A 24,124-nucleotide genomic window follows, 5' to 3' on the forward strand; every position below is an offset into this window, starting at 1 on the left:
ATGTACTCTATTGTGCAAGACTCTTCTCCTGTAAACATTTACTATTGGGGTTCTAGGTATTGGAGTGACTTGGAGGTTGCGTGTGTAACTGACAGGAGACAGACGCAGTAAAGCAGTCGTCCTGTAGGCCTGGAGAGATTCACGGTATTAGCAAAAAAAGTTAGGACAGAGGAGGTGAGTATTGGGGAACAGAAATGGCTTGGACCTTGACGGGACCCACAGCTTTGGAATAAAGACTGATTTAAAAAAAAAACTGGTGGCAGACTTCTAATATTTATTTTAGAAATACTGGCAAAGGTCAGCGAATTGGTAGGAAGAATTGTACTTTTGATATTTAGTTGTCCTTGGGTGTGGTGTTATTTCATGGATTTTGTTTTTTAAAAAGTTAAGTATGTGGATTTGGATCAAGCATGGATGTGTCCAGCAGAGCAGTCTCTTTCTTAGCTTAGAGGACTGGCTTCCAAAACAAGTCCTTTCAGCAGTAGCCTCATGGGCGTCAGATAAAGTTTGAGCAAATGCTGTGAAGCTTCTCAGCACGAGCATGTGGGATAAAGCCGACTACGCAGACACAGGACTGCAGGCTGCATCATGTGGACCAAATGTTAAGTTGCAGAGGGTGTCGTGTTCCCACAGCAGCACATGGGCTTTTCAGGCCTGGCCTCAGGACCAAATGGGCAGCAGTGAGGACCCTAATGGCGTCCGTTACCATGCCTGCCTTTTTCCCCAAGCACTTAAGGGCCAGTGTTTTGGAAATAGTACAAGTGGGTAGCAGTGCTGGAAAAAAAAACAGGTGTGTGTGTGTGTGTGTGGTTTGTGGGGTGGGGGGTTGTTGTTTTGGGTCGCATAGTGGGTGATAGCTTGGCTACATGTCCATCGTTAGAGGGGAGAAAATGTGACCTTGAGGCTTCTAGGCCGAGCTGCCTCATGGCATGGATGCTACATTATGCAACGTGTGAATGGCAGAGGCTGTCATTATGTGTTTATGTATGTCTGTGTGTGGGTCTGTGCATGCATGTCGGTATGCAGGTACGTATCTGTACATGAGCATGTTGGCAACTCTCTGTGTGTGTGTGTGTGTGTTTGCCTGTCTCTCTGTTACTGGTTTTGAATGTGAATGGAAGGCTGTGGTTGACTATGAACGTGTCTGCAGCTAGTGTGGGACTGCAAAGATCCCAGGAACATGCTAGTAAGCATATAAGGGATATGGAACCCACCCAGATATACATTAAAACCAGACTGCAGAACCTCATTACTCATCCTTATGGTGACATCAGAAGAGGTCTAAAGTTCAAAAAAGAACAGGCAGACACACCATGAAACTGGAGATCTCCCTCTTTCTCTCTCTCTCTCTCTCTCTCTATCTATCTCTCTCTCTCTCACACACACACACACACAAATTATGTTAAGTCAGTATTTATTGTTGATCTTATGTCTATTGGACTGTAGCTTGAATGTTATATCTCATTTGTAAGTTGCTTTGGATACCCCCCCCCCACACACACACACACACACACACACACAGCAACAGTGCACAGAGTCCTGGGGAGAGAGGTTTAGTCTCGGCTGAAAAATCAAAGGGACATTTTGTTACGTTGGGCCTGGTCCCTCTGTGAAACAGCAGGCCGTCCGCGTCTGCTTTTGTTCTCCACTGGTCTCTGTCCATTTCTCTCTCTCTCTCTCTCTCTCTGTGTGTGTGTGTGTGTGTGTGTGTGTGTGTGTGTGTGTGTGTGTGTGTGTGTGTGTGCGTAAAATGACTCTGTGGGCCATGACTACAGAACATTCTCTTCTTTTAAACAGCCCAGATTAAAACTCAAATAAAATATTTCGGCTTGTGTCCTTTAAGCAAGTTTTAACGTTAAACGTCAACGTTAACACTGATGACACAAAAACAGAAGCCCTCCTTCCTGCATTCACCTTCCAAGTATGGCCGCTCTTATCTCTGGCCCTTTTGCACTATTTTCAGATGGAATAATAAGAGGGGCACATTTTGGATGTTTGGATCTATAAATAAAAAGTCCTAAATACCTGCATTTCATCATGACAACATCATTGGACCGTGTGCAGCTACTTGTGTGCAGGTTCACACAGCCTCACGACACTGGCACTTCACTCAAACTGCAGCTACAGGTATGCCTTGCTTTGAAACTCTTGTTTCAAAGCAAGGCATAGGGTTGAATCTGGATGAGTGCCAATCCAATTCTAGATGAATTGGCACTCACAGTTCTGGAAATATTCAAACAGTGAAATAAGGTTCAATTTATTTCCTGTCAAGCAGATTAGTAAAACTTTTTTTTAGGAACTTTAGAACATTTGAGTTGTCATGGAAACTAGAGACTTCAGAACACTGGCGATTTCCTGGACACAACTACTAAGATGGGGCCTGACTGGTGCAGATTTGGCCCAGCTCTGGGGTGGATCTGGCTCAGGTCTGGCATGCATCTGGGCCAGGTCTGTTCCAGTGTAAACCATTACTAGAATACTGAAGGCATTGGTGATCCTCCATTGACAGCCAAGTGTGGTTTAAGGTGTGGTCCTTGATTGTAATCCTTATAATCCACTTTTCTTTGTCAAATTCCACTAAAGTCTACTTGTGTTTCTCTAGCAGTTCAGGCTCGGTGAATGGGAAACAAACAAAGTGCCAAGGAGCATCCGACCACACAGGGAGTTTTGTTAACTGATGAACATTGAAGAGAGGGGCATGTTTGATTGGCTGATGAGTTCAAACATCATTTGAACAATTTCACCAGAATCATGGATTACGCCTTTAAGGATATTCTAGGCAAAGTTTTTCCCAGTGAGAGTGCTCCTCTAGCCAGGGGCTCAGTCAACAGTGGACCAATGGCATCCCTCCCCTCACGAGAATCTGAAATGTCCTGGGTTGCCTGTTCTCAGGGAGAAGTGCCATATTTGTCATGCGAGCGTGACACAGGGGCTGTAGTTCTCATCTTCGCTGTCACAGGTCCATGGTGTTTGTGTGGTGCAGATGCTCTCGGCTGAGGGGCACCATGTTGGTGGGTAGCTCGTGGCACTCGTGCGGCAGCGTGGGCGGCGGCGTGGGTGAGCTCTGTGCCAGCGGATTGCGGCTGATCACCAGCTCCAGCTTGTCGCCTGCCTCAGTGATGAGGGGCACTGCCAGGCAGCAGTCGAAGTCCCGGGTGCGCACGTGGTTCACCTGCACAGACAAGGACAGACGCCATGAGTATTCTCACCCAGACACTACTACTGCTACTAGATTGCCACCATACAATGCTATAGGTTCCCTTACAAAAATGAAATGTTTGCGGCAGATTTGCAGCAAACTTGTGGGTGATTTGTGGGAAACAAATGAGTTCACTTGAAAATATTGCCAGAACTTCACCAATGTTAGCCGCTAGAGGCAAACTTCCAGCAAAGTTCTGGCAAAAATGAGAAGTTTGCCACTAGTGGCAAATGTGTTCGCCAGTTTCACTATGGGAATCGCTTCGGTCGTGACCATCTACGGAAGCTCCAATGACATCACGTCTGTTAGTGACAGACAGGTCGACCTAAAACTGGGCTTCGCCCCTCTGCCCTTAAATACTGGCCGGCCTCCCTACTCAGGCGTTCAGAACGGTTTCTTCCTGTCCTTCTGCAAGGAGGGGAGTGTTGGTGAAACACCTCACTCTGTTATCAAAGAACCAGGATTACGTTAAGTAACCTAACGTTCTTTTTCTAACTTCGTTTCGGTGTTTCACTATGGGAGATATAGCCAACTCCCGGATTGCACAGTCACCTACCAATGACTTAGGCCCAGGCCCCTACATCGAGACCGAGTCTCCTGTCCCCAGCACAGAGTGAGCTAGGGATGGACCCGTCACATCTAGCCTGTAGAACCGCACAAAAGTGTTCCCTGAGGCCCAACTGGCCGCTGCACAGACACCTCTAAACAGGGCCCAGGATGTAGCCATGCCTCTAGTAGAGTGAGCTCTCAAGCCCTCCGGTGGCTGCGAGCCCTTGCTCCTGTAAGCCACCACAATAGCTTCTATAATCCAGTGAGAAAGCCTCTGTCGAGACAAAGATTTCCCTCTGTGAGAGGTAGCCCATGACATAAAAAGTTGGTCATGTCTCCTAAACTCTGCAGTCCTCTATATATAGTGACGAAGTGCTCCGACAGGGCACAAACAGTTCAACCTTTGGTCCTCCACTGAGGAAAAAGGTGGGGGGTGGAAGGCCGTCAGTTCTACAGTTTGACACCTATAGGCCGCGTCCACCACCTTAGGTACAAACGCCGGGTTGGGGCGTAGGCGCACCCTGGTGTAGTCTTGATCTGTAAACATGCAGGGCGGATGGAGAGAACCTGCAAATCACTCACTCTCTTTGCTGTGGTCAGAGCTAAGAGCAAAGCTGTCTTCAAAGACAGGAACTTTAACCCTATTCCCTCTAATGGTTCAAATGGATGATGACAGAGAGAGTCTAAAACCAGGGCTAAGTCCCAGCGAGGGACCAGAGGCCTGGAGACCGGGCGTAGGCGACAAACCCCCTTCATGAACCGACAGACTAGGGGGTGCTGACCTGCAGGTTTGTTCCCAAAACCCACATGACAAGCTGAGATGGCCGCTAAATAGACCTTGATAGTTGAAAACGCCTTGCCTCTATCGAACAGGTCTTGTAGAAAGCAGAGGAGTTCCATCACTGAGCATTGAAAATAAATGATGTTCTTTCCAGCACACCACTCTTCAAAAATGCGCCATTTATGACCATATAATACACGCGTAGAGCCGGCTCGGGCACTCTGAATCGTGTCAATGTATGGGGATGGGCCACGGCTGGCCCTTCAGCAGCTGCACTATTTCTGCCACCCAATGTTTGGATGGCCAAAGTGGAGCAATTAGGATCAGTGACAGGCCCTGTTCCCTCACCCTGGCTAGAGTGGGGGAGATTAAGCTCAGGGGTGGGAATGCGTATAGTAGGGCGCTTGGCCACGGGTGGGCTAATGCATCCACACCCAGCGGTGCATTTACGTCTGTTAGGGAGAAGTAAAGAGGACACTGAGCGTTTTCCTGCGAGGCGAAGAGATCTACGGTGGCTCTCCCATACCTCCGGCACAACTGAGCCACTACTTGTGGATGGAGTTTCCAATCCCCGTATAGGGGATTTCCCCGTGACATGAGATCTGCCCCCCTGTTCAAGACCCCCGGTACGTGTGTCGCGCGGACTGAGAGAAACTGGGGGCTGCACTACAGGAGTAGTCTCCTTGCCAGCCTGTGTAGTTTCAAGGAGCGGGTGCCGCCTTGGCGATTAATATAGGCTACGACTGTGGAGTTGTCTGTTTTCACTAACACATGCTGGCCCTTTAGAATTCCGTTGAAGTGTCTCAGAGCTAAGAACACTGCAAGGAGTTCTAAATAATTTATGTGTTGGTGTTATTAGCTGGGGGGACCAAACGCCATTCACAGCTCTGCTCCCCAGCGTCGCACCCCAGCCCAGTAGAGAGGCGTCTGTCGTTAACGTCATTCTCGTGGACACGCCCCCCAGAGGAATCCCCGTCCTCAAAACTGAGGGATTTCTCCAGTAGCGGAGGGCCATCATGCACGCCGCTGGCACTTTCACCAAACGTCTGAGGTGCCGGCGCGAGCATAAGCGTCGCCCATCGTTGAAAGTCCCTCATCATTAAAAGTCCCCATTTCACTACTGAGATTGCAGACGCCATGAGGCCTAGCAAACTCAGGCACAGTCTGAATGAGACCGTCCGCTGCGGTTTGAAGTGGTTCAAACACTGGGTGATTCGATAGTATAGGGAGTCTATGTGTAGCCCCAGGTAATCTGTGCATTGTGAGGGCTCTAATCGACTCTTTTTCCAGTTGATATTGAGACCTAAATTCCTTAGGTAATCTAACACTATTTTGGAATCTATGAGGGTTTGGTCTCTCGAGTGGGCGCAAAGCAGAAAATCGTCTAAATAAGAGAGAATTCTGATGCCCTTGTTCCTTAACGGGGCTAGCGCAGCTTCCATACATTTGCTGAAAAAGCGGGGCGCTAATGCTAACCCAAATGGGATAATTAGGAACTCGTAGGCTTTGCCCTCGAAGGCGAACCTCAGAAATGTTCTGTGTGCGGGGAACACATCGATATGATAGAATGCGTCCGGCGCGTCTATCGTCACAAACCAATCGTGGGGGCGGATTGATTGACATAACACTTTGTGTGATAGCATCCTGAACGTGTATTTTCGTAGGTGCTTGTTTAACACACGGAGGTCCAAGATGGGCCGGAGAGCCAAGCTCCCTTTTTTTGGAATGACGAAGTACCGGGAGTAAAAACCCTGCTTGCTCTCCTCCTCCGGTACAGCTCTGATTGCTCGTTTGTTTAAAAGAGATACGATCTCTTCCCTTAAAACACGTGCTGAATCCCCTTTGGCTACTGAAACTAGTACTCCGTGGAACCTGGGAGGTCTCATGGCAAATTGTAGCCTGTAACCTCGAGTTATCATGGCTAAAACCCACGGGCCTGTTGTGTTGTTGTGCCACTGTCCTCTCGTGACGCATATTGATGACGTCACGTCCACCGCGTGAAATTCTACGTGAAGGGGGTTCACAGCGGTGTTCATTGCCTGAGAGGGAGTGTGAGCTCCCTCTGGTGGCTGAGGGCAGGGAAAACACTGGTTTGAGTGTGTTTTGAGACAAACAGAGAAAATCGCCCTCCGTCTCCTGCTCCTCCGGTTCCTCCACCATCGGTGCGGGGAGATACTCGAACAGCGGAGGCAGGACCTGGGAGTCCTCGTCTATCATGTATCAATGCTCTTTGAAGCTCGCGGTTGCATGGTGACCGGATTAGCGGTAGCCTCGGAGATGCAGGGGTCCTGCTCGTTGGCTACCGCCACTCTCATCCTCCTTTCCCTTATCTTCTGCGGGATCGTGGCGCAGTGGGCACAGGTCTGTGGGTCCACCAGGGCCGCTTGTGCATGTTTGACACCCATAAACATGATGCACAGAGGATGGGGGTCCCTCCCCGACACCGTAGCCCCGCATGACGCTGGGCATGGGCGGGAAGAGGTCTCCCCGGAGTCTGGGTCCTTTCCTTTTGGTGGGGGTAGTCGCCGAAGACATCGTAACTGGGAGGAGAGGGGAGAGAACAGAGTTACTAACTTGAAGTTTAGGCTCGTCACAACCCGTTAGCCTTAGATACAAAGTTAGTGTAGTAGCCTAGCTAAACTTTTAGCCGTGGCTAAACCGCCGTGTGGCTACTGCGGCTGTAGGTGGGCTGAAGCACCTCAGGTGCTCAAAATACCCGTCTCCAGAGCGAGAACAACACGCCTCAACACGAACGATGTCCTCGTAATATCAGTTGACTAAACAACCGGTGTGCTACAAGCCTAGCAACTGAAAGCTAGGTAGAAGCACACTGTAGTGAAAAAACGCTAGTTTAAGCAACCGAATGCTAAAACTAACGCTAGAACTACACGGGTCGCTACTTGCTAATGACTAGCAAGTTTGTCAGAGAAAAGTTCGCCTTGACGCGGACACTCTCCTTGACAGCTATAATAACTGGATTAACAGTAAAATAAGCACTTCTTGACGAAGACTTGTTTAGCACTGTGTGGATATTACTGTAGTCGCGTTCAGCGGCGGGTTCCTTGACAGTCCACCTATGAACAGTTAAGCGAGCACAGCCTTACCTGTAGTGCTGAAGGAGCTTGTCGTTTTCACGGGAAGAAGGCGTGAATGCCTGAGCAGGGAGGCCGACCAGTATTTAAGGGCAGATGGGCGGAGCCCAGTTTTGGGTCGACCTGTCTGTCACTGACAGACGTGATGTCATTGGAGCTTCCGTAGATGGTCACGACCGAAGCGATTCCCATAGTGAAACACCGAAACGAAGTTAGAAAAAGAACCTGAAATTTCTGTAAGGGTTACCTTAACTAACACTAAAGCTGCTTGTACACTGCCCCAACAAATGCAAACTCTAACATTCTAAAGTTGGCATTTATTGGTTGCAGTCTTTAGAAGGTTAAGCAAACCAACCTCCCGCTCTCCACTGTTCAGACAGTAATTGAAAAGAATGACTTTTGGACATGTCAAATTCAAACTTCCTCCAACAAAGCGCAACAAACACAGACAGCTTTGGATGGTGCACACAGACACAACCTTTGGTGTTTGTCAAAGTTTGTTGGGGCAGTGTGCAAGCACCTTAAAGAAGAATTCATGTTCATGAACCCCCATGGTTATGCCTCCAGAGTGTAGCACTGTAGCTGCCCGGTAGCTCTAGCTGCTGGCTGCAGCAACTCAAGCTAGGTAGAGCCGATTGTTTTCTGTTTTACTTTTGTACCGACAGTACTCAGTGACCTCGAGAAATCAGCGGAATTATCCTTTAACCATCAACTCCTTTGATCATATCAACCTTGGTACTTATATATATATATATATATATATATATATATATATATATCTGCTAGCAGCTCACACAAAAAGATCAGGTTGTGAGAAGAAAGAGGGGGAAAGAGGAGGAAAAAAACAATGATGGATTAGACCAATGCAAATACTCAGGAGAAAGTGTGTCCAAACAAAATCTTGAATATAAATATCCTAAGGGCAAACTGCCTTGAGGAATATCATTACAGACATCCTGCTTTCCAAACTGCCATCATTATGGCATTATTACTCAAACCTCGTTATATCCACAAAGAAAAAACTGTCAGTTGGGTTTGGGCTGGGGCCACGGCCATATCCCTCGGAGAACAAATGCGTTGCATAACAGCCTCCTCAGGTTGCGGCCACAGCTCTCCTGGAGGTAATCCTTCACAGCAAATCAGCCTGAACTCAGGCTCTACAGGTTAGCGTTCCCATAAACCAAACAGGGATAAATGAACTATCAAATCGAAACAGCTTTTTATTGACTTTGGCATGTGGTGTAGGCGTGTTCCAAATCCAGGTTAACAACTGGGGGCCCGGGATGTAGAAAATAGAGAGAAATCTGGCACCGAATTTTCACCCACCCCCGACCTAAAATAGACCTGTTTTGTCTGGCCAACGTGTTGTTGATGAAGTGAACAAGACAAGGCCTCTGGAGCAAAAAGGATACATGCTGGGCCTCTTTTCTTTCTTCGCTGGCAGACTCTGAAAAGAACCGAGTCCATGTAATTTTTACTGCAAATATTTATGAGTCCTTAGCAAGCTCAAACAGCAGACTTTATTAATAGCTCTTTGAGTTTAATCCAAACCAGATCCATTGTGTCTACTTCACATTTACACTATAATAACTTTTATAGAGTCTGAAGAAAAAACAAATACCATGGCTGGTTTGTTTGTGTGTGTGTGTGTGTGTGTGTGAGAGAGAGAGTGTTTTGCCAGTGCAAAATTCCAAATATGCAATTTAATTCCCATAGGCCGCAAAGCAATCTATTGACACTCTAGGACAAACGCCAGTGAAGCATTCACAAACCCCCACACCCACAGACACAGACATACACACACACACACACACACACACACACACACACACACACACACACACACACACACACAGACACAGATACACAGACACCCAGACATAGATACACACACACACACACACACACACACACACACACACACACACACACACACACATACAGTGTATTTGAAAGCAATACCATCAGTGTATACCGCAATGTATAGCATATCTCTCTGCATTCTGCATTGGCTTCCTAGCTTCCTATAACAGCCAGAGTTAAATTCAAATCCCTCACTCTGGCCTATAGGGCACTTTCTGGATCTGCACTTTGCTATCTTAATCCGGTTTGGTTTCTAAGATCCAGCTGTACGTCTGTAGAACCTGATAATGTAATCATTTCCTGATAATGTAATAACTCCCAATAATGTAATTAAAATCCCCTCATAACTGTAATGTGTAATAAAACCTGATAATGTAATAACTCCCCGATAATGTAATATAGTGCATTTCCCAATAACGTTATAATCTCTGTATCGATAATGTAACAAATTATTACATTAACAGGAGGTTATTACATTATTGGGTTAACCTTATTTTTGCAGAACCGTATAATGTGATAATTTCCCAATAATGAAATAACTTTGTCCAATGCTGTAGTAGTAGGCCACCACTTATTGGGGGACAAGTGGTGAAGCTCTGTAGACAACCACTCACTATTTTCCTGCCTAATATTAGGAGTCCAAGCAGCGAATCTGTGGGAACCCTATTGTTTTAGTAAGGATTATTCTTGTTTCCCAGTTCGGCCCTAAAAGTAGTAGGGCAGCAAAATCTGTAAGTCCCCCAGGCATCAAATTGGGTAGGTAGCTTCCTAGTCATGCAGGGATCTTCCAGAACCTATTAATGTAATAATATCCCAATATTGTAATAACTTGTAGACGCTGTGGAAACAGGACACCAGTTATTGGAGGCCAAGTGGTGACGCTGTGTAGGCGACCATCTCCTACTCTACCCCCTACGCTTGCAACTTTTGTGTATGTAAATGAGTGTGTGCATGTGTGTGTTTGCTTTTGTGTATGTGCTTCTGTGTGTGTATGTGTGTGTGCCCCCCCCCCCCCCTTTTGAACAATTTTTGTCTTTGTAGTAGTTTCTATGTAACATTATGAATGAGCCTGTGGAGTTTCATGAAGATTTGTACTGGCATATTGACTGATGAAATTTGATTGGCTGTTGGCGGCCATTACTAAGAGCAAGCCAATTGACACTTTTGGAAAAGAGACCAAATAAGGCTAGCTGGCCAGGTATATGTGGACCAGATTTGGCTTTTTTACATACGGTTCTTGTGACATTGACATGTTGCAGTTGTAGCACCCCTTATGGACGGAATTTCTCAATTTTGGTGTGCATCCACAGATTATCACGGTGAGTATATATACCTGGTTAAGATCAGACCTACATCAGAAGATATTAGCAATATAATCAGAAGATATTACTAGCGATAGGATCATTCCGTACCATGCCTTGACATTTGATTGATGTGTCAATTTGAATATGAGCATCGAATCAAAGATGTGGAAAAGCCCATTTGTTCAGTTTGGTCTGTAGATGATCTGTACCAACTTCAGAGAGAGGGATGGTCAGATGGATGGTCTCTGAGGAGATAGATTAGTTTCACTTTAGGTTATTTTTAGAATTGCTGACGGAAATGGGTGGAATGAGTGTGTTTGATTTAGGAGCTTCTAAGGAATCCGATTCTTTTTTTTTTTTTTATTCCATATGGAGCCTGAGATGACATAAAATGGCTATGTGTTTTTATTGTAGCGCCCCCTAGAGTCATGGTGAGGTAATTACAATTGTGCAAGATACCTGCATGGCTAGGAATTAAGTTTGGTGCCTCTGGAACGTACAGATTTTGGGAATTCAGATTCTGGGAAACAAGAATAATCTTATAAACAATAGGGTTCTTGCAGTTTTGATACTTGGACCCTAATAATAGGCAGAAAAATAGTGAGTGGTTGTCTACAGAGCTTCACCACTTGTCCCCCAATAACTGGTGGTCTGCCACTATAGCATTGGGCAAAGTTATTACAATATTGGGAAATTATTAGGTTCTGCAAAAATAAGGTTAACCCGATAATGTAATAACCTCCTGTTAATGTAATCTTACTTGTGGTCTGCATATGTTTATGGTTATATGTTTTATTCTGTTACATTTAATTTAGTCTATTACTAAAAATTGGTATTATACTAGGATTATAATTATTATTATTTTTATTATTGTTATATAGGCTTTATGACTACTTTAAACTGTGAATTCTAAAGTATATATGTTTTGGGCTTTTTGCCTTTATTTTTGATAGGACAGTGAAGAGTGACAGGAAGCAAGTGGGAGGGAGAGAGATGGAGAGGGATCAGGAAATGACCACAGGTCAAATTCAAACCTGGGTCCTCGTGGGCACCTGGACCAATACATGGTATGGACGCTGTAGTCTGTTGTGCCACAGCACCCCCTAAACTGTGAAATTTAATGTTTATTGTTGTATTACGAAATGTTTATTGATGCCATTGTAAGTCGCTTTGGACAAAAGTGTCTGCTAAGACACATAAACATAAACATAATTATATACATGCTGTGTAGATGGGAAGTTATGTCCTCTTTATCCTTTGCACTATGCACTATGCACTATGCATGAGTGTGTGTGTGTGTGTGTGTGTGTGTGTCTGTGTGTGTGTGTCTGTGTGTGTGTCAATACTTGCCTGGAGAATGCGATCGAACGGTTTGAGTCCTGAGCGGTCAGCAGGGCCATCGGGTCGGATCATGTTGACGTAAACGCCTTTCTCCAGGAAGCCGTCTGACACACTGAAGCCAAAGTCATCTCGCTCAGGATCCTTCATCACGGTAACCTGAGCCAGTCAAGGACATTACCTCACAATAAGCACCTACACCACACCACGCCTTGAAACCCATGACACCAATTACGCTATGTCATTCATACCCATCACATTACCATACAAACTACCACACACACACCCACAGAATCTACGAGGCTGTATTTCAGGACTGGAAATGAGGATCCATTGCTATCGGTGGTCCACTGAGAGTTGCTGATCTGCGAGTTGGATTTCCAGCGTCTACTCCAGGCTACTCTAATTCTGACTGCTCAGGACTTCATCCGTGTTTCCAGAGCTTTACAGACGGGCCAAGGGCTTGGTTGGACTGTTCAAGAACACCATGCTCTATGTTGCTTAGCCTAACATTAAGTTACGCCAAAAGAGAGTCACCATCGTGAATTTGACTTGACTTGTTTGTTGTGTTTGTCTACGTCTTTGTGTAAAGCGCTTATGAATGGCCTTTTGTATTTGTTTATGTCTTGACGTCTGAGCTTACGGGAACGCTGGCGAGTAAGCCGTTCCGTCTGGCATCTTGTTTTGTTTGATTTCATTCAATCCCATGACTTATTATTTTTGTGTTTGTAGTTTGTCTGTATTTAAATTCCTTTTGGCTTTATAAATAAAATGTATTATTATTAGTAGTATTATTATTCATACCATGCAATGTAAGCTATACCATCTATCACATTATGTTACCCATAGAATCTACAGTATAGGTACCACCTACTGCTCCATGTTATATTCTACATAAGCTGTGGCTATATTTATTGTACTACTACAACTAACAATCAGATAATTCATATACTATATGATGGTAATACTGTGTCTTTCAAAGCAGCAGATATTGTAAATGTCTGAGTTGATGCAGAGAAGATGTAGGTAAACCAGCCTGGACTACACAGGGATAGAGCTCTGATACCTTACAAAGCCTAGTGCTGCCCCAAAGGCCTCAAGGAAGGCCCTTAAGCCCTCAGAATGCTCTAGAAGCTTTACCCTTCAACGGTTGTACCTCTCCATGCTGATCCCTCTGATCTGTCTTTTGGAACAACGCTTAAAACTGAATCTGGATCTCAACTGACACACACACACACACACACACACACACACACACACACACACACACACACACACACACACACACAATCTCTCTCTATCTGACACACAGAGCTGCTGAAGAACTTGTATAGATGTTGCAACTTGTATAGATGCAAACGCATCTGCCACCCAAACATCTCCATTGTTAGCATTCTTTTAAATTTGGCATCTGTCTAAATGGCTCTGAGCTCTGAGTGTCTGTGTGGCCTCATCAGAAGATGCTGCTTTCCTGAGTTTTGTAAATATACTGTACATCTACTCGTGTTACTGAGGCCTTTCCATTTGAACAAAACCCCAGATCTCTAAAAGCTCAGAGATTTTATTTAATCTGTCATGTGTCTCTATGGTTCAAATGACAAATATCTCAATAACTCAAATTTGTCTCACATGTCTCCCATATGACAAACATTTCCCATAGCTGTGTAGTTTGGACTATTGGATACTGCAGTCAGTCAAACAGACACCTGAGACGGGCACCTTGAGGAGCTCCAGCGGTGTGGGCGACAGGATCTCCTGCATCTCCTCCTTGATGCGTCGCGACTCCCACGTCTTGTCTGATACGCGCAGCGTGTTCTTGTTCTTGCCCTCGTGCAGTACCGGGCCCTTCTGGAGAGGGTTCAGACCCACAGGGCCCAGAGGGTCACCATGGGGGAGCTTGTGCCCGTCCACGCCCAGGCTCAGGGCACTGCCCGTCATTATGGAGGCCTGTGGGGGTCAGAGGTCATTGCCATGTGAACACTGCAAAGTAGGGTGACCAGATGAGATTGGCTGAAATTCGGGCCTACAGCGAATTTTCAAACCTGTACCAAAACACATTTTTATTCAAACATCAAGTCTTCCTCAAAATACAACAGAGAAATCATGAACTCAAAATGTCATTGTGGGGAAAAAAAAAAAAACAATGACTGCGTAGCGTAACAGTGCAAATCAGACCTTTCAGAATAAGGATAATAGCCTAACGCTAATAACAATCCTTGCCAAAATGATGGGTCATTAAGTAAGAATACAAAATAATTGTTAGATTAAGTAGATTATGTTAAAACGACATGGACATTAGGCCGAACTTCCAACGTATTTTTTTTTGCACACACGCTGGCTCTGCCTGCTGCGCTGCCTGCACATTCAATGTCCTCGGCTTCGCGAAATCAGTGCGTATTCGCGCCTAATTATAGAACGTCAAAAAGAAACAAAGTAGCCGGGCTGCATCCAGACACTTAGCTGCCGTCGGGGGCTGCATGCAGTCGAACCTCTCTACAGACAGTTTTTAATGTTTATCAGAAAATAACTACTCTACTCTATTCTGATTGAGTATCATTTTCGGGACAATTAGGGCAGGATTCGGGATTCGGGACAACTGCTTGGATATCGGGACTGTCCCGAATTTTTCGGGACGTCTGGTCACCCTACTGCAAAGTTTCATTTTGGAAAACAGCTAAGCACTCAAGCTTTTGCCATAGGCTCTGTTTGTGAACTCAATCTGAACTCTGAGATCTAAAATGGAGTGTTCCATTTCTTCACAAATAAATTCATACTTATTCATAATGTATCCTCTGAAACGAGTTACCATTCCAGACAGCATGGCCATATACAACCCGAATTCTGAAAAAAGTTGGGACACTTTGTAAAATGTGAATAAAAAAAAACGCTTGAATGCTAGAATTCGGGTTGTACCAGTGATGTATCCTTGCTTTGCCTTTCCTTTTTGACTCAGCAGCGCATTGCAAATTGTACTAACTTGTAAAACTGGAATCCACCTGCTCCTTGGTATCACCTTACTGTTTTATCACTTCAACAATATTGTTTGAGGCAAATGATTTGGGTACATTTAGCATTTTGCTAATCTGAAGTCCTGTCCTTCTATGACTTCACAGACTTACTGTACACCCTTACATTGATTTGCTTGTTAGCTACACAGGTCTCTAAGAAGCTAATGATAATCATCTGGATTAAGATAACTGACAATTAAATTGGAAAATCTGTGGACTTTCTCCAAACTGAAATTACACACACACACAGAAAAGAGCCTTCATTTAGTGTTCATCAGCTCTTTGTCTCCCAGGCTCATAAGTGCTTGGGAATCGATTTTACACAGCCGTAAAATGCATAGTTCTGTGGAACAGGCCCTTGAAAGTTAAACAGTTGTTGCTAAATATAACTAGCACTCCCAGTGCGACCATCAAGACCTGAACCCTGAGTTGGGAATCAACAGCAGTAAATGGCAGTCTTAGGAAAGCGAGCTGTCGCCTATGACAGGGGGAGTAGAGATATCCATATGGTTTTCTCATCCGGTCTCTCAGCTTCTCAGCTCGTGGCATCTGTCAGAACTGATGAGAGACTGACGGAGAGTGTGTGTGTGTGTGTGTGGAGGAGCTGCCCCAGGGATTTAGCGCAGCCTGTGGGTTGCCACACGTTCACTCTTATGTGGTTGTATTTTAAAACTCACCAGAGGTTGTTTGAAACGGTGAAAGATCCTTTCCCTTTTTTTTAATTTTTTTTATATATAAACAAATACAAATACTTTCCACTTCTTGACAGGACCAACTCAAACTGCTTATGTTCACGGTTGTGGTATAACAAATGCTGTAAAAGTATGCCAACAAGGCACAACCACCCCTCCAGAGGCTTCTGTGAATCCGGGGTCATATGTACACAATCAGCAGTTCTTGCCCACATCATTTGACCGTATTTACGGTGATATCACACTGGTCATCACTAATCTCTGCTTACACCCTCATCCGAGGGCACTGAGTTTAGACCTAAACAGCAGATGAGTCAGATCTGGCTCTGTCCCGGAGGCATGCCAGGCCTGAACCAGATCTGTCCCAGATCTAGCCATGGGCCAGCAGAGCCCGATGTTTTTTCCATCAACATGAGGACTAAAAGTCAAGCTGAGCGTTGAATCTCCGTTGAATGTTCTTTATGTGTCAACATTTATACCCGGTGAATGTGCTGGGGGAGACTGTTTTGGATGTGAGCAAATCCACACGGTTTAAGTCACATGATGTGGCTATTTTTGTCCCAGTTTTGCAATATGCCCCACACACACACACACACACACACAATCACAACCACTTTGGCCAGTATGTTCTTTGATCTGCCTTATTTTACCATGAATTGTGTGTGTATCTCTTTGTGTGATAGAGAGTGAAGCTCAGCAATGAGGAGTGCCGTACTTCTCACACACTAGACATGTTCCCCAACCAGAAGTGGCACAACTTAGAGACTTTTTTTTTGGGGGGGGGGAGCTTTTCGCATGGAGCGTAAACTGGGTGTATGACCTGCTGCTGTTGGCCAGCTAGTTAGCATGTCATAAGCCTGTGTGCTTCGGTCAGGGGCAGGACTGGGTGTGGAGAAGTCTGTATCTGGAATCCGTTGTTTCCTGATGTATGCTTGTGACTGGGTAATCAATGGAAGTGTAGAGTGCTTCACATGGAAGTATTGCTTACTGATGACCTCACTGTCAGGTTGCATGATTTGGGGAGGTTATTTTGACGGTTTCCACTTTCCATTAGGAATCAGCGAATGCCTACAGGTCCCAGTCGGCTCCAGTCACTAGGCAGTCGGTCTTAGGATCAACCACTCTCTCCACACCCCCCCCCCTCCCCCCTTTTAACAGTTTTCTTCCAATCCAGGTCGAATTGTTGCTTAAGGCTGCCGCAGATAGGATGCACTGAGCTTGGACTCATGCAACAACGGCTCCGCTGAGCCCCGAGACCCATGCAACAACGGCTCCGCTGAGCCCCGAGACCCATGCAACAACGGCTCTGCCGAGCCCGTTCCAGGCTCACTATTTCAGCCTCGCACCCATGCTGGCATTTGGGCCGTTGAGATGTAGTGAGGTAATATGGCATAGTGAGGTCAATCCGGCACAGATCTGCATCCACGTGTCCTTATCTACAAGCGATGGATCATAGTAGCCTATAGGTTCTTATCAAACAGAGCATATTGATCCAATCAGTTATGCTGACTTGAATTACGCTTAATTGGGCCGCTCCTTCACTCTTCTAAATGACCTTCCCTGTCGATTTATCCACGTTCTGGAACATACTTACCATACCGTTTTCTTCATTCACTCTTTTCTACTTCTATTCTAACGGTTGCAAGGGATCCCCTTACCTTGCTGCAGCCATTGCTGTTCTAAATTCTCAATCACTGCCACCAATCTGGTCAACAGAAGACGCTTACCCTTAATCACTACATCTCATCATTACACAGTCCTCCCTATCCAACTCACTCTCCATCAAAGATCGACTTTACATAAAACTGGTGTTTTGTCCCCAAGTTACCATTAGCTCAATGCTGTTTTTTGTGCCCCTGGAAATGCCTTAGGAAGGCACATGTTTGTTTCTGCAGTCGAAAGGGTCTATAGGCCTATAAATACAGGCTACACGCCCAACTGCCCCTCCCCCCCAAACACACACACACACACACACACGCACAAACTAATATATTTTCTTTGTAAAAAAAAAAGCAAAGTAATTAGATAATAGTCAGTAATTTCTTTCTTTGGAAATACTATATGTGTGTATGAATGTGTGTGTGACTGTTTTGGTGTGTGAATATGTGGGTGTGTGCGTGTGTGTGTGTGTGTGTGTGTGTGTGTGTGTGTGTGTGTGTGTGCGTGTGTGTGTGTGCGTGTGTGTGTGTGCAGTATGTGTGTGTGTGTGTGTGTGTGTGTGTGTAGTATGTGTGTGTGTGTGTGTGTGTGTAGTATGTGTGTGTGTGTGTGTGTGCAGTATGTGTGTGTGTGTGTGTGTGTGTGTGTGTGTGTGTGTGCGTGTGTGTGTGTGCAGTATGTGTGTGTGTGTGTGTGTGTCGTGCAGATGCGCTGCCACTGGCTCACCTCAATCTCCCTCAGCAGCTCCGACTGGCCGCAGGTCTCCAGGTCCTCCAGCGCCTGGCACCAGAACGGATCCTCCTGGTCCAGCACGATGCCCTCACCGTGAGGTGGGCCCATAAACCTGCAGTGGTCACAACAACACACTGCTGGGAGCTCATACTACCTCATACACACAAAATACTTTCAACTCCAGGACCAACACCATTCTTACACCATGAGACTGAAGCTAAACTTGCACCAGAGACAGAAGCATGCGGCTATGTACTCATACCATAACAATATAAAATAGGCTACTTGACTCGTACAGCATTTCTTCAGATGAATACTAGCGCCAGTTAGAGTCAGACGCGGCTCGTTCACTTGGGCAGTAGGGGCAGAGCCCTACTAACGATTCATCCACTAGAAAAGTAGATCCACAAAATATTTTTTTAAATAAAATTTTGTTTGTTTATTTATTGTAATCAGTGGCAAAGTACTCAATCATGTTACATTTTTGTATGATTTGCAAAGAAATTTCGAAAAGATCGCAAAGTTGATCATATCCATAGTTGTTGTAGGCCTACTGTAACGTTACATTTCATTTCTGGTCACTGCCCTGAAGAAATTGAACAGCGCCTGCTGTTTGTCTATGTAAATCTGTCGACCGATAATGGAACTGCAGCTAGAGCGCGGTTAGAAGGTCGGGTGGGCAGATCATGCCACTGCCCACCCTATACGACGTCAGAACTTACTGTAATATGCCTACTGTAGCCTACTGTAGTATGCCTACTGTATAGTCCGCACGAATTGAGGTCAGACAGACAGTTGAAAAATGGCGAGTGATCAGTGTGTGTGCAATAGTGTGGAGTTTCTCTTAAAGAAATTAGCTATCAAAGACCTAGGACCTGATCAGCCCGACATTAACATCGTATACCAACAAAGGACAAGAGTCGGTCATTTAATCGGACATTTTCTAGTGATGGGACAACCGACTCTTACACGCAAGTCGGTTCAACCTGACGGTCGTTGGTTGGCCTACCGAGTTAATAGATTCGGTCACCGGTTCCCGCGACGGGGGGGGGGGGGGGGGGGGTATATCGCGCGTTACTTCCCCCGCCATATCGCTCCAAGACATGTAGCCTCAAGCTGCAAATGTCATGCTCTCCATGTCTCTGAAATTAGCTGACATACACACTCATATTGACCTACACTAGACTCAAGCACTGCCCATGGTTAGCCTACATTCGGTCTTGTTCAGTAGTCAGCTGTGCGCGCGGTCTCCTCGTGAGCCTACCAATACCTTATTCACTTCTAACATTTAACTTAACTACCAAGATAACATAGCCTATGTCATATAATATTTCCCCCCTTTGTAATTTAGGATATGAATTTCAATGAACAATTCCAAGATGCACGAAACATAAAGGCTTTCAACTTACCAAGAACCTAGACACCCGTTTGATTACTCATGCATTAGCACGGTTACGGTCTCTAACCTGTTGTACAGTCCTCGTGACAGCCTACCAACAAACATCTCATTTAACAACTACCAAGATAACATGACGTGTATTTGTATTGTATATCCATCGGTAATGTAGCCTATGAACCTCTATGTAGGCTACATAATCACCTAAGATGCACGAGAAATAAATAGGTTTCTGCGATCGGTTGATAACTCAAACTTGCGATAACACCCGTTTGATTAGACTCATACCCTCGGTTACGGTCTCCTTCAGTAGCCTGGCGCGCGGTCACTTCGTGGACCTACTATGAAGCCAGCAACATTCACCTCTCTAACATTTAACTTTCTAACTACAAAGATAACATGATGTGTATTTGTAGGCTATGTGATGAACTTCCCCATCGATATATGAATGGCCATGAACACAAGCATCTACGATGCACTAAAACAAGACATGGTTAATAACTTGCCGCGAACCCAGACAACCGTTTTGATTACATAGACTCATAGCCTATACCTCGGTTACGGTCTCGTTTAGTAGGCGAAGTAGCCTGATGCGCGGTCTCTTCATGACAAACGAAGCCAGCAACATTTAACTTTATAACTAGTACCCAGGTAGCCTATTTGAAGCGTATGTGATGTAGGCTACTTCCCCATCAATAATGTGTAAATTGAACACAATCATCTACGATACTAAGGCTTGGTTAATAACTAACTTGTCGAGAACCTAGACCGTTTGATAACATTAGACTCACCCTCGACTACGGTCTTGCTCAGCCTGGCACGGTCTTCGTGAGGCTAAGCAACATTCACTTCTCTAACATTTAACTTTATAACTTTAAGATAATATGACGTGTAGGCTAATATGAGATGTAGGCCTACTTCCCCATCGATAATGTGTGAATTGCCATGAATAAATAATCTAGGCTACGATGCACTAAGGCTGGTATGAATCAAACTTGCCGAGAACCAGATAAAGGGTACAGCGGTTGTTGCACGGTTACATTCGGTCTCATTCTGTCTCCTTGTGACAGCCTGCAGCCTACAGTCATTCACTTCTAAGCATTTATTTAACATGACTAGGCTACTAAGATAACATTAGGCCTATGTGTATTTGTAGGTATGTGATCTAATACTTTCCCATCGATAAAATGTCCATGAACATAAGCATCTAGTTTGCACTAGAAAGGCTTATGTGATCGGTTGATTACAACTTGCCGAGAACTGTTTGACTCGTGTGGCAGCCACGGTTACGAGGCCCGGAGAACCTAGCGAACTGTTTGACTCGTTTGACAGCCACGGTTATGAGGCCCAGAGCCATACAGGCTCATCATAGTTTAACTGATTATACTACCACTCCAGTAGAGGCGCTAATACGCGATACGATGAAAGAGTAGCGACGAGAACACTCGAGCACAGCCAATCAAGCCAGTGTTGCTCTATATGTGAAAATGGATTTTAGGAACACTTAGTCGGTTTTTGACGTTTGGCACTCGATTCTCCCGGCTCAGTGACACGAACCGGGTTATTTAACCGACACTTCGGTCAGTTCGTCAACACTAACATTTTCACGTTCGTGGTAGGCCATATGTCTGATAAGAAGCTCTGGTTGTCCTAAACGCAATAAAATGTTCTGTTTTCCATGCCTGCTTTTCCGATCTTCTGGGGGACAAGGGGATGTTTGGAGTAGGCTAGTGTAGGTGTGTGTGACATAAAAAAAATTCAGAGAAGGCAAAAAACACGAGGCTAGCATCTGAGTTGTGCAAATTAGCCATGCTGGGGAAAGCTAATATTGCAGCACAACTCGATGAGGGCTACAGTGTAAGTGCGAAATCGTGTAGGCCTAGTTTGTTCACCTGAGAGTGACACAGATAAAGTAAGGCTGATTGCACAGACATCTGATGGGGCTAGTGAGAGGAGTATCTGGTGGAGTGCCGAGTGCGTAAGAAAGTGCAAGACGTGTACCCTAATTGCTATGCACATCAATTGAACCTGGTGATGGAAAAGGCTGCGTCAGCAGCATCCTCAGTGCGTGTCTTCTTCTCTGATCTTTATGGTTTCTCCGCTTTTTTCACAAGATCTCCGAAAAGATTTAAAAGCTTATTTTGGAGTGTTTCGAAATAATTGAAACATCTGGAGATTTTGATACAATGTCAGTTAGAGAGGCTAAAGGGTTTTCTCGAATGTTCTTAGATCCCGAGTTGTTATTCCTTTTAGACCTGTTCTACAAGATCATGCCCCATGTAGATGTGCTCTATGCACAGCTGCAGAAAAGAGCAATTGATCCAGTGGAGGCACACAGGGTTACAGACAAGTTTGTGGCCAACATAAAGACGATAGGCCTACGTGATGTCCCGTGCCTTTGTGCAAAACATACAGTGACCAGGATAAGCGCATTTCGTTACCTATAATTTCTTTATGAGTAGGCCTACATGACAATAAACAACTTGAACTTGACTATGAGAGCTGAGTGGTGTAATGCGGCCCGAAGCCTACGCTTGGAGCTCCAGTGGAATTTTGATTTCGAATTCTCGGTTAATTTGTTTCCCTCGAGTTTTCCCCCAAAGTAGTTCTCCACTGATCTGAGCTAATGTGCTGATTACCGGTACCTACCTTGTAGCTTTTATTTGTCTGGAATCTCAAAAATGTAAACTTCACTTCTTATGAATAAAATAATTATTAAGTAGGTTAACCATAGGTTAATAATGCATGAACAAAACGGTGTTTTGACCGCAAGTGGTAACATTATGGGATTCCATTCCCCAGATTTCGCTCCTAGCCATAGAAAGAAAGAGCCTTAAAAACGAACAACATCTCCGTAGACCGTCCTTAGTGTGCCTTTTTTTTCTAAACTTGATTATCAGACTCTGCCCACATTTGTCAACCCAGGAGCCGGTAATGGACGGTAACGGTCATTTGTTCTTCCCTGAAACCCACAGACACGTCTGAACATTCTTTACAGGTTTGTTTATCTGGCTTAGGCCAGGAACACCGAGGAAAGGTTACAGACAAGTTTGTGGCCAACATGAGAACAATAGGCCTACGTGATGTCCCGTGCCTTTGTGCAAAACATACCGGTGTCCAGGATGCGCATGTCCGCTTCTAACTTTGCGCAAATTGCCTATGAAGTGTTTGACAATCATAGTTACCGACGGATTTTCATTCACTGGCCATTTGTCTGCCGCCATCCTATTTGATAGTTCAAGCTTCCTCAAATTTTCCAAATCATTCCCCAAGGAGTTTGTAAAAAAAACTGCCCTTTTACGTGTATGTGTCTCTTAATATTAATTTACCCCCATACACACAGAATATTTACCTTTTTAATGAATAGCCTACTTTTAATTTACTCTTTAAAGTTGAGCTGGCTCTTGAACACAATAATTTCGTTACTTATCATTTCTTTTATGAGTAGGACTAGCCTTGTAGCTTTTATTTGTCTGGAATCTCAAAATTTTAAACTTCACTTCCTATGAATAAAATACTTATTAAGTAGGTTAACCATAGGTTAATAATGCATGAACAAAACGGTGTTTTGACCGCAAGTGGTAACATTATGGGATTCCATTCCCCAGATTTCGCTCATAGCCTAGCCATAGAAAGAAAGAGCCGTAAAAATGAACAAAATCTCCGTGGACCGTCCTTAGTGTGCTTTTTTTTTTCTAAACTTGATCATCAGACTCTGCCCCGCCTATTTGTCAACCCAGGAGCTTCTTCAAGTGATTCTAGTTAGGGAAAGTCTATTGGTTTTAGGAGACCCCAGTGTTTAGTGACCGCAGTGTGATGATGACTTTGTCTTCACTGTGTACAGGCAACCCAGTTAATCGTTGAGATATTATTGAGTGGTGTCAGTTTGTGTACCATTGTTGAAAAAAAAATGTGACTTCAAAAGTTGAACAATTGTTTTTAACTTTGAGCACCTTGGGTTTTTAGGAGCCATCTCTCTCTTTTGGCTTGTGCCTTGCTCACAAAAACATGAGGCACGTCAGTCAAATCGTTCCATAAGGAAACAATTGAATTTCAGCTCTAGAACATTCCCTTGAACATTCCCTTGCACATTCAGACATGTTACATGCACTGCACACATTCATCACAACATGCTCTGAATGTTGCTTTTAGAAAGACTGAGAAGTCGATGTGGCATTGTAACATTTGGTATTAATCTTCACTTGTGCTGTCAGTGCATGCACGTGAGTCCTGGTAAACACCCCCCGCACCCCCATCCCAGCCAGTCGCCTGCGTCTGGAGACGAAAAACAGGGGGAGCGTAAACGGACAGGAGGGGGGAAGAACTGATGGAGAACAGAACCGGGAGGCGGGGGGAGAACATGAAGCACAGTGAGTACGGATCATTATGTAATCTGGCGAGGCGAACGCTTCTCCCGGAGAGATAGGAAAAGATCTGGTTGCAGTAAGTGGAGCTGAAGAATGTGCTGCTGGATGAAGGAAGGAGAGAAAGAAAAAACAATGTGTCAGCGA

At 44.9% G+C, this 24,124-nt stretch overlaps 1 protein-coding gene across 1 annotated transcript in view; it reads right to left on the reverse strand.

The window, feature by feature from the left end:
* Positions 1-647: 647 nt before the first annotated feature.
* Positions 648-24,124, reverse strand: part of grip2b (glutamate receptor interacting protein 2b) — a 151,473-nt gene continuing 127,996 nt past the window's right edge. Inside the window, exons 21-25 of the mRNA XM_076268728.1 lie at positions 18,212-18,329; positions 14,013-14,073; positions 13,846-13,922; positions 12,139-12,285; positions 648-3,172 (exon numbers count right to left, since the gene is read on the reverse strand). Of these exons, the coding sequence (XP_076124843.1) occupies positions 2,954-3,172; positions 12,139-12,285; positions 13,846-13,922; positions 14,013-14,073; positions 18,212-18,329 (622 nt within the window). The 3' untranslated portion in view covers positions 648-2,953. The remainder of the gene's footprint in view (positions 3,173-12,138; positions 12,286-13,845; positions 13,923-14,012; positions 14,074-18,211; positions 18,330-24,124) is intronic.

The sequence above is a fragment of the Alosa pseudoharengus genome, unplaced genomic scaffold (assembly GCF_046254945.1).
Source record: "Alosa pseudoharengus isolate Yale_2024_CS ecotype anadromous, Long Island Sound unplaced genomic scaffold, YU_APseudo_1.1 YU_APseudo_1.1_scf_5, whole genome shotgun sequence".
Lineage (NCBI taxonomy): Eukaryota > Metazoa > Chordata > Actinopteri > Clupeiformes > Clupeidae > Alosa > Alosa pseudoharengus.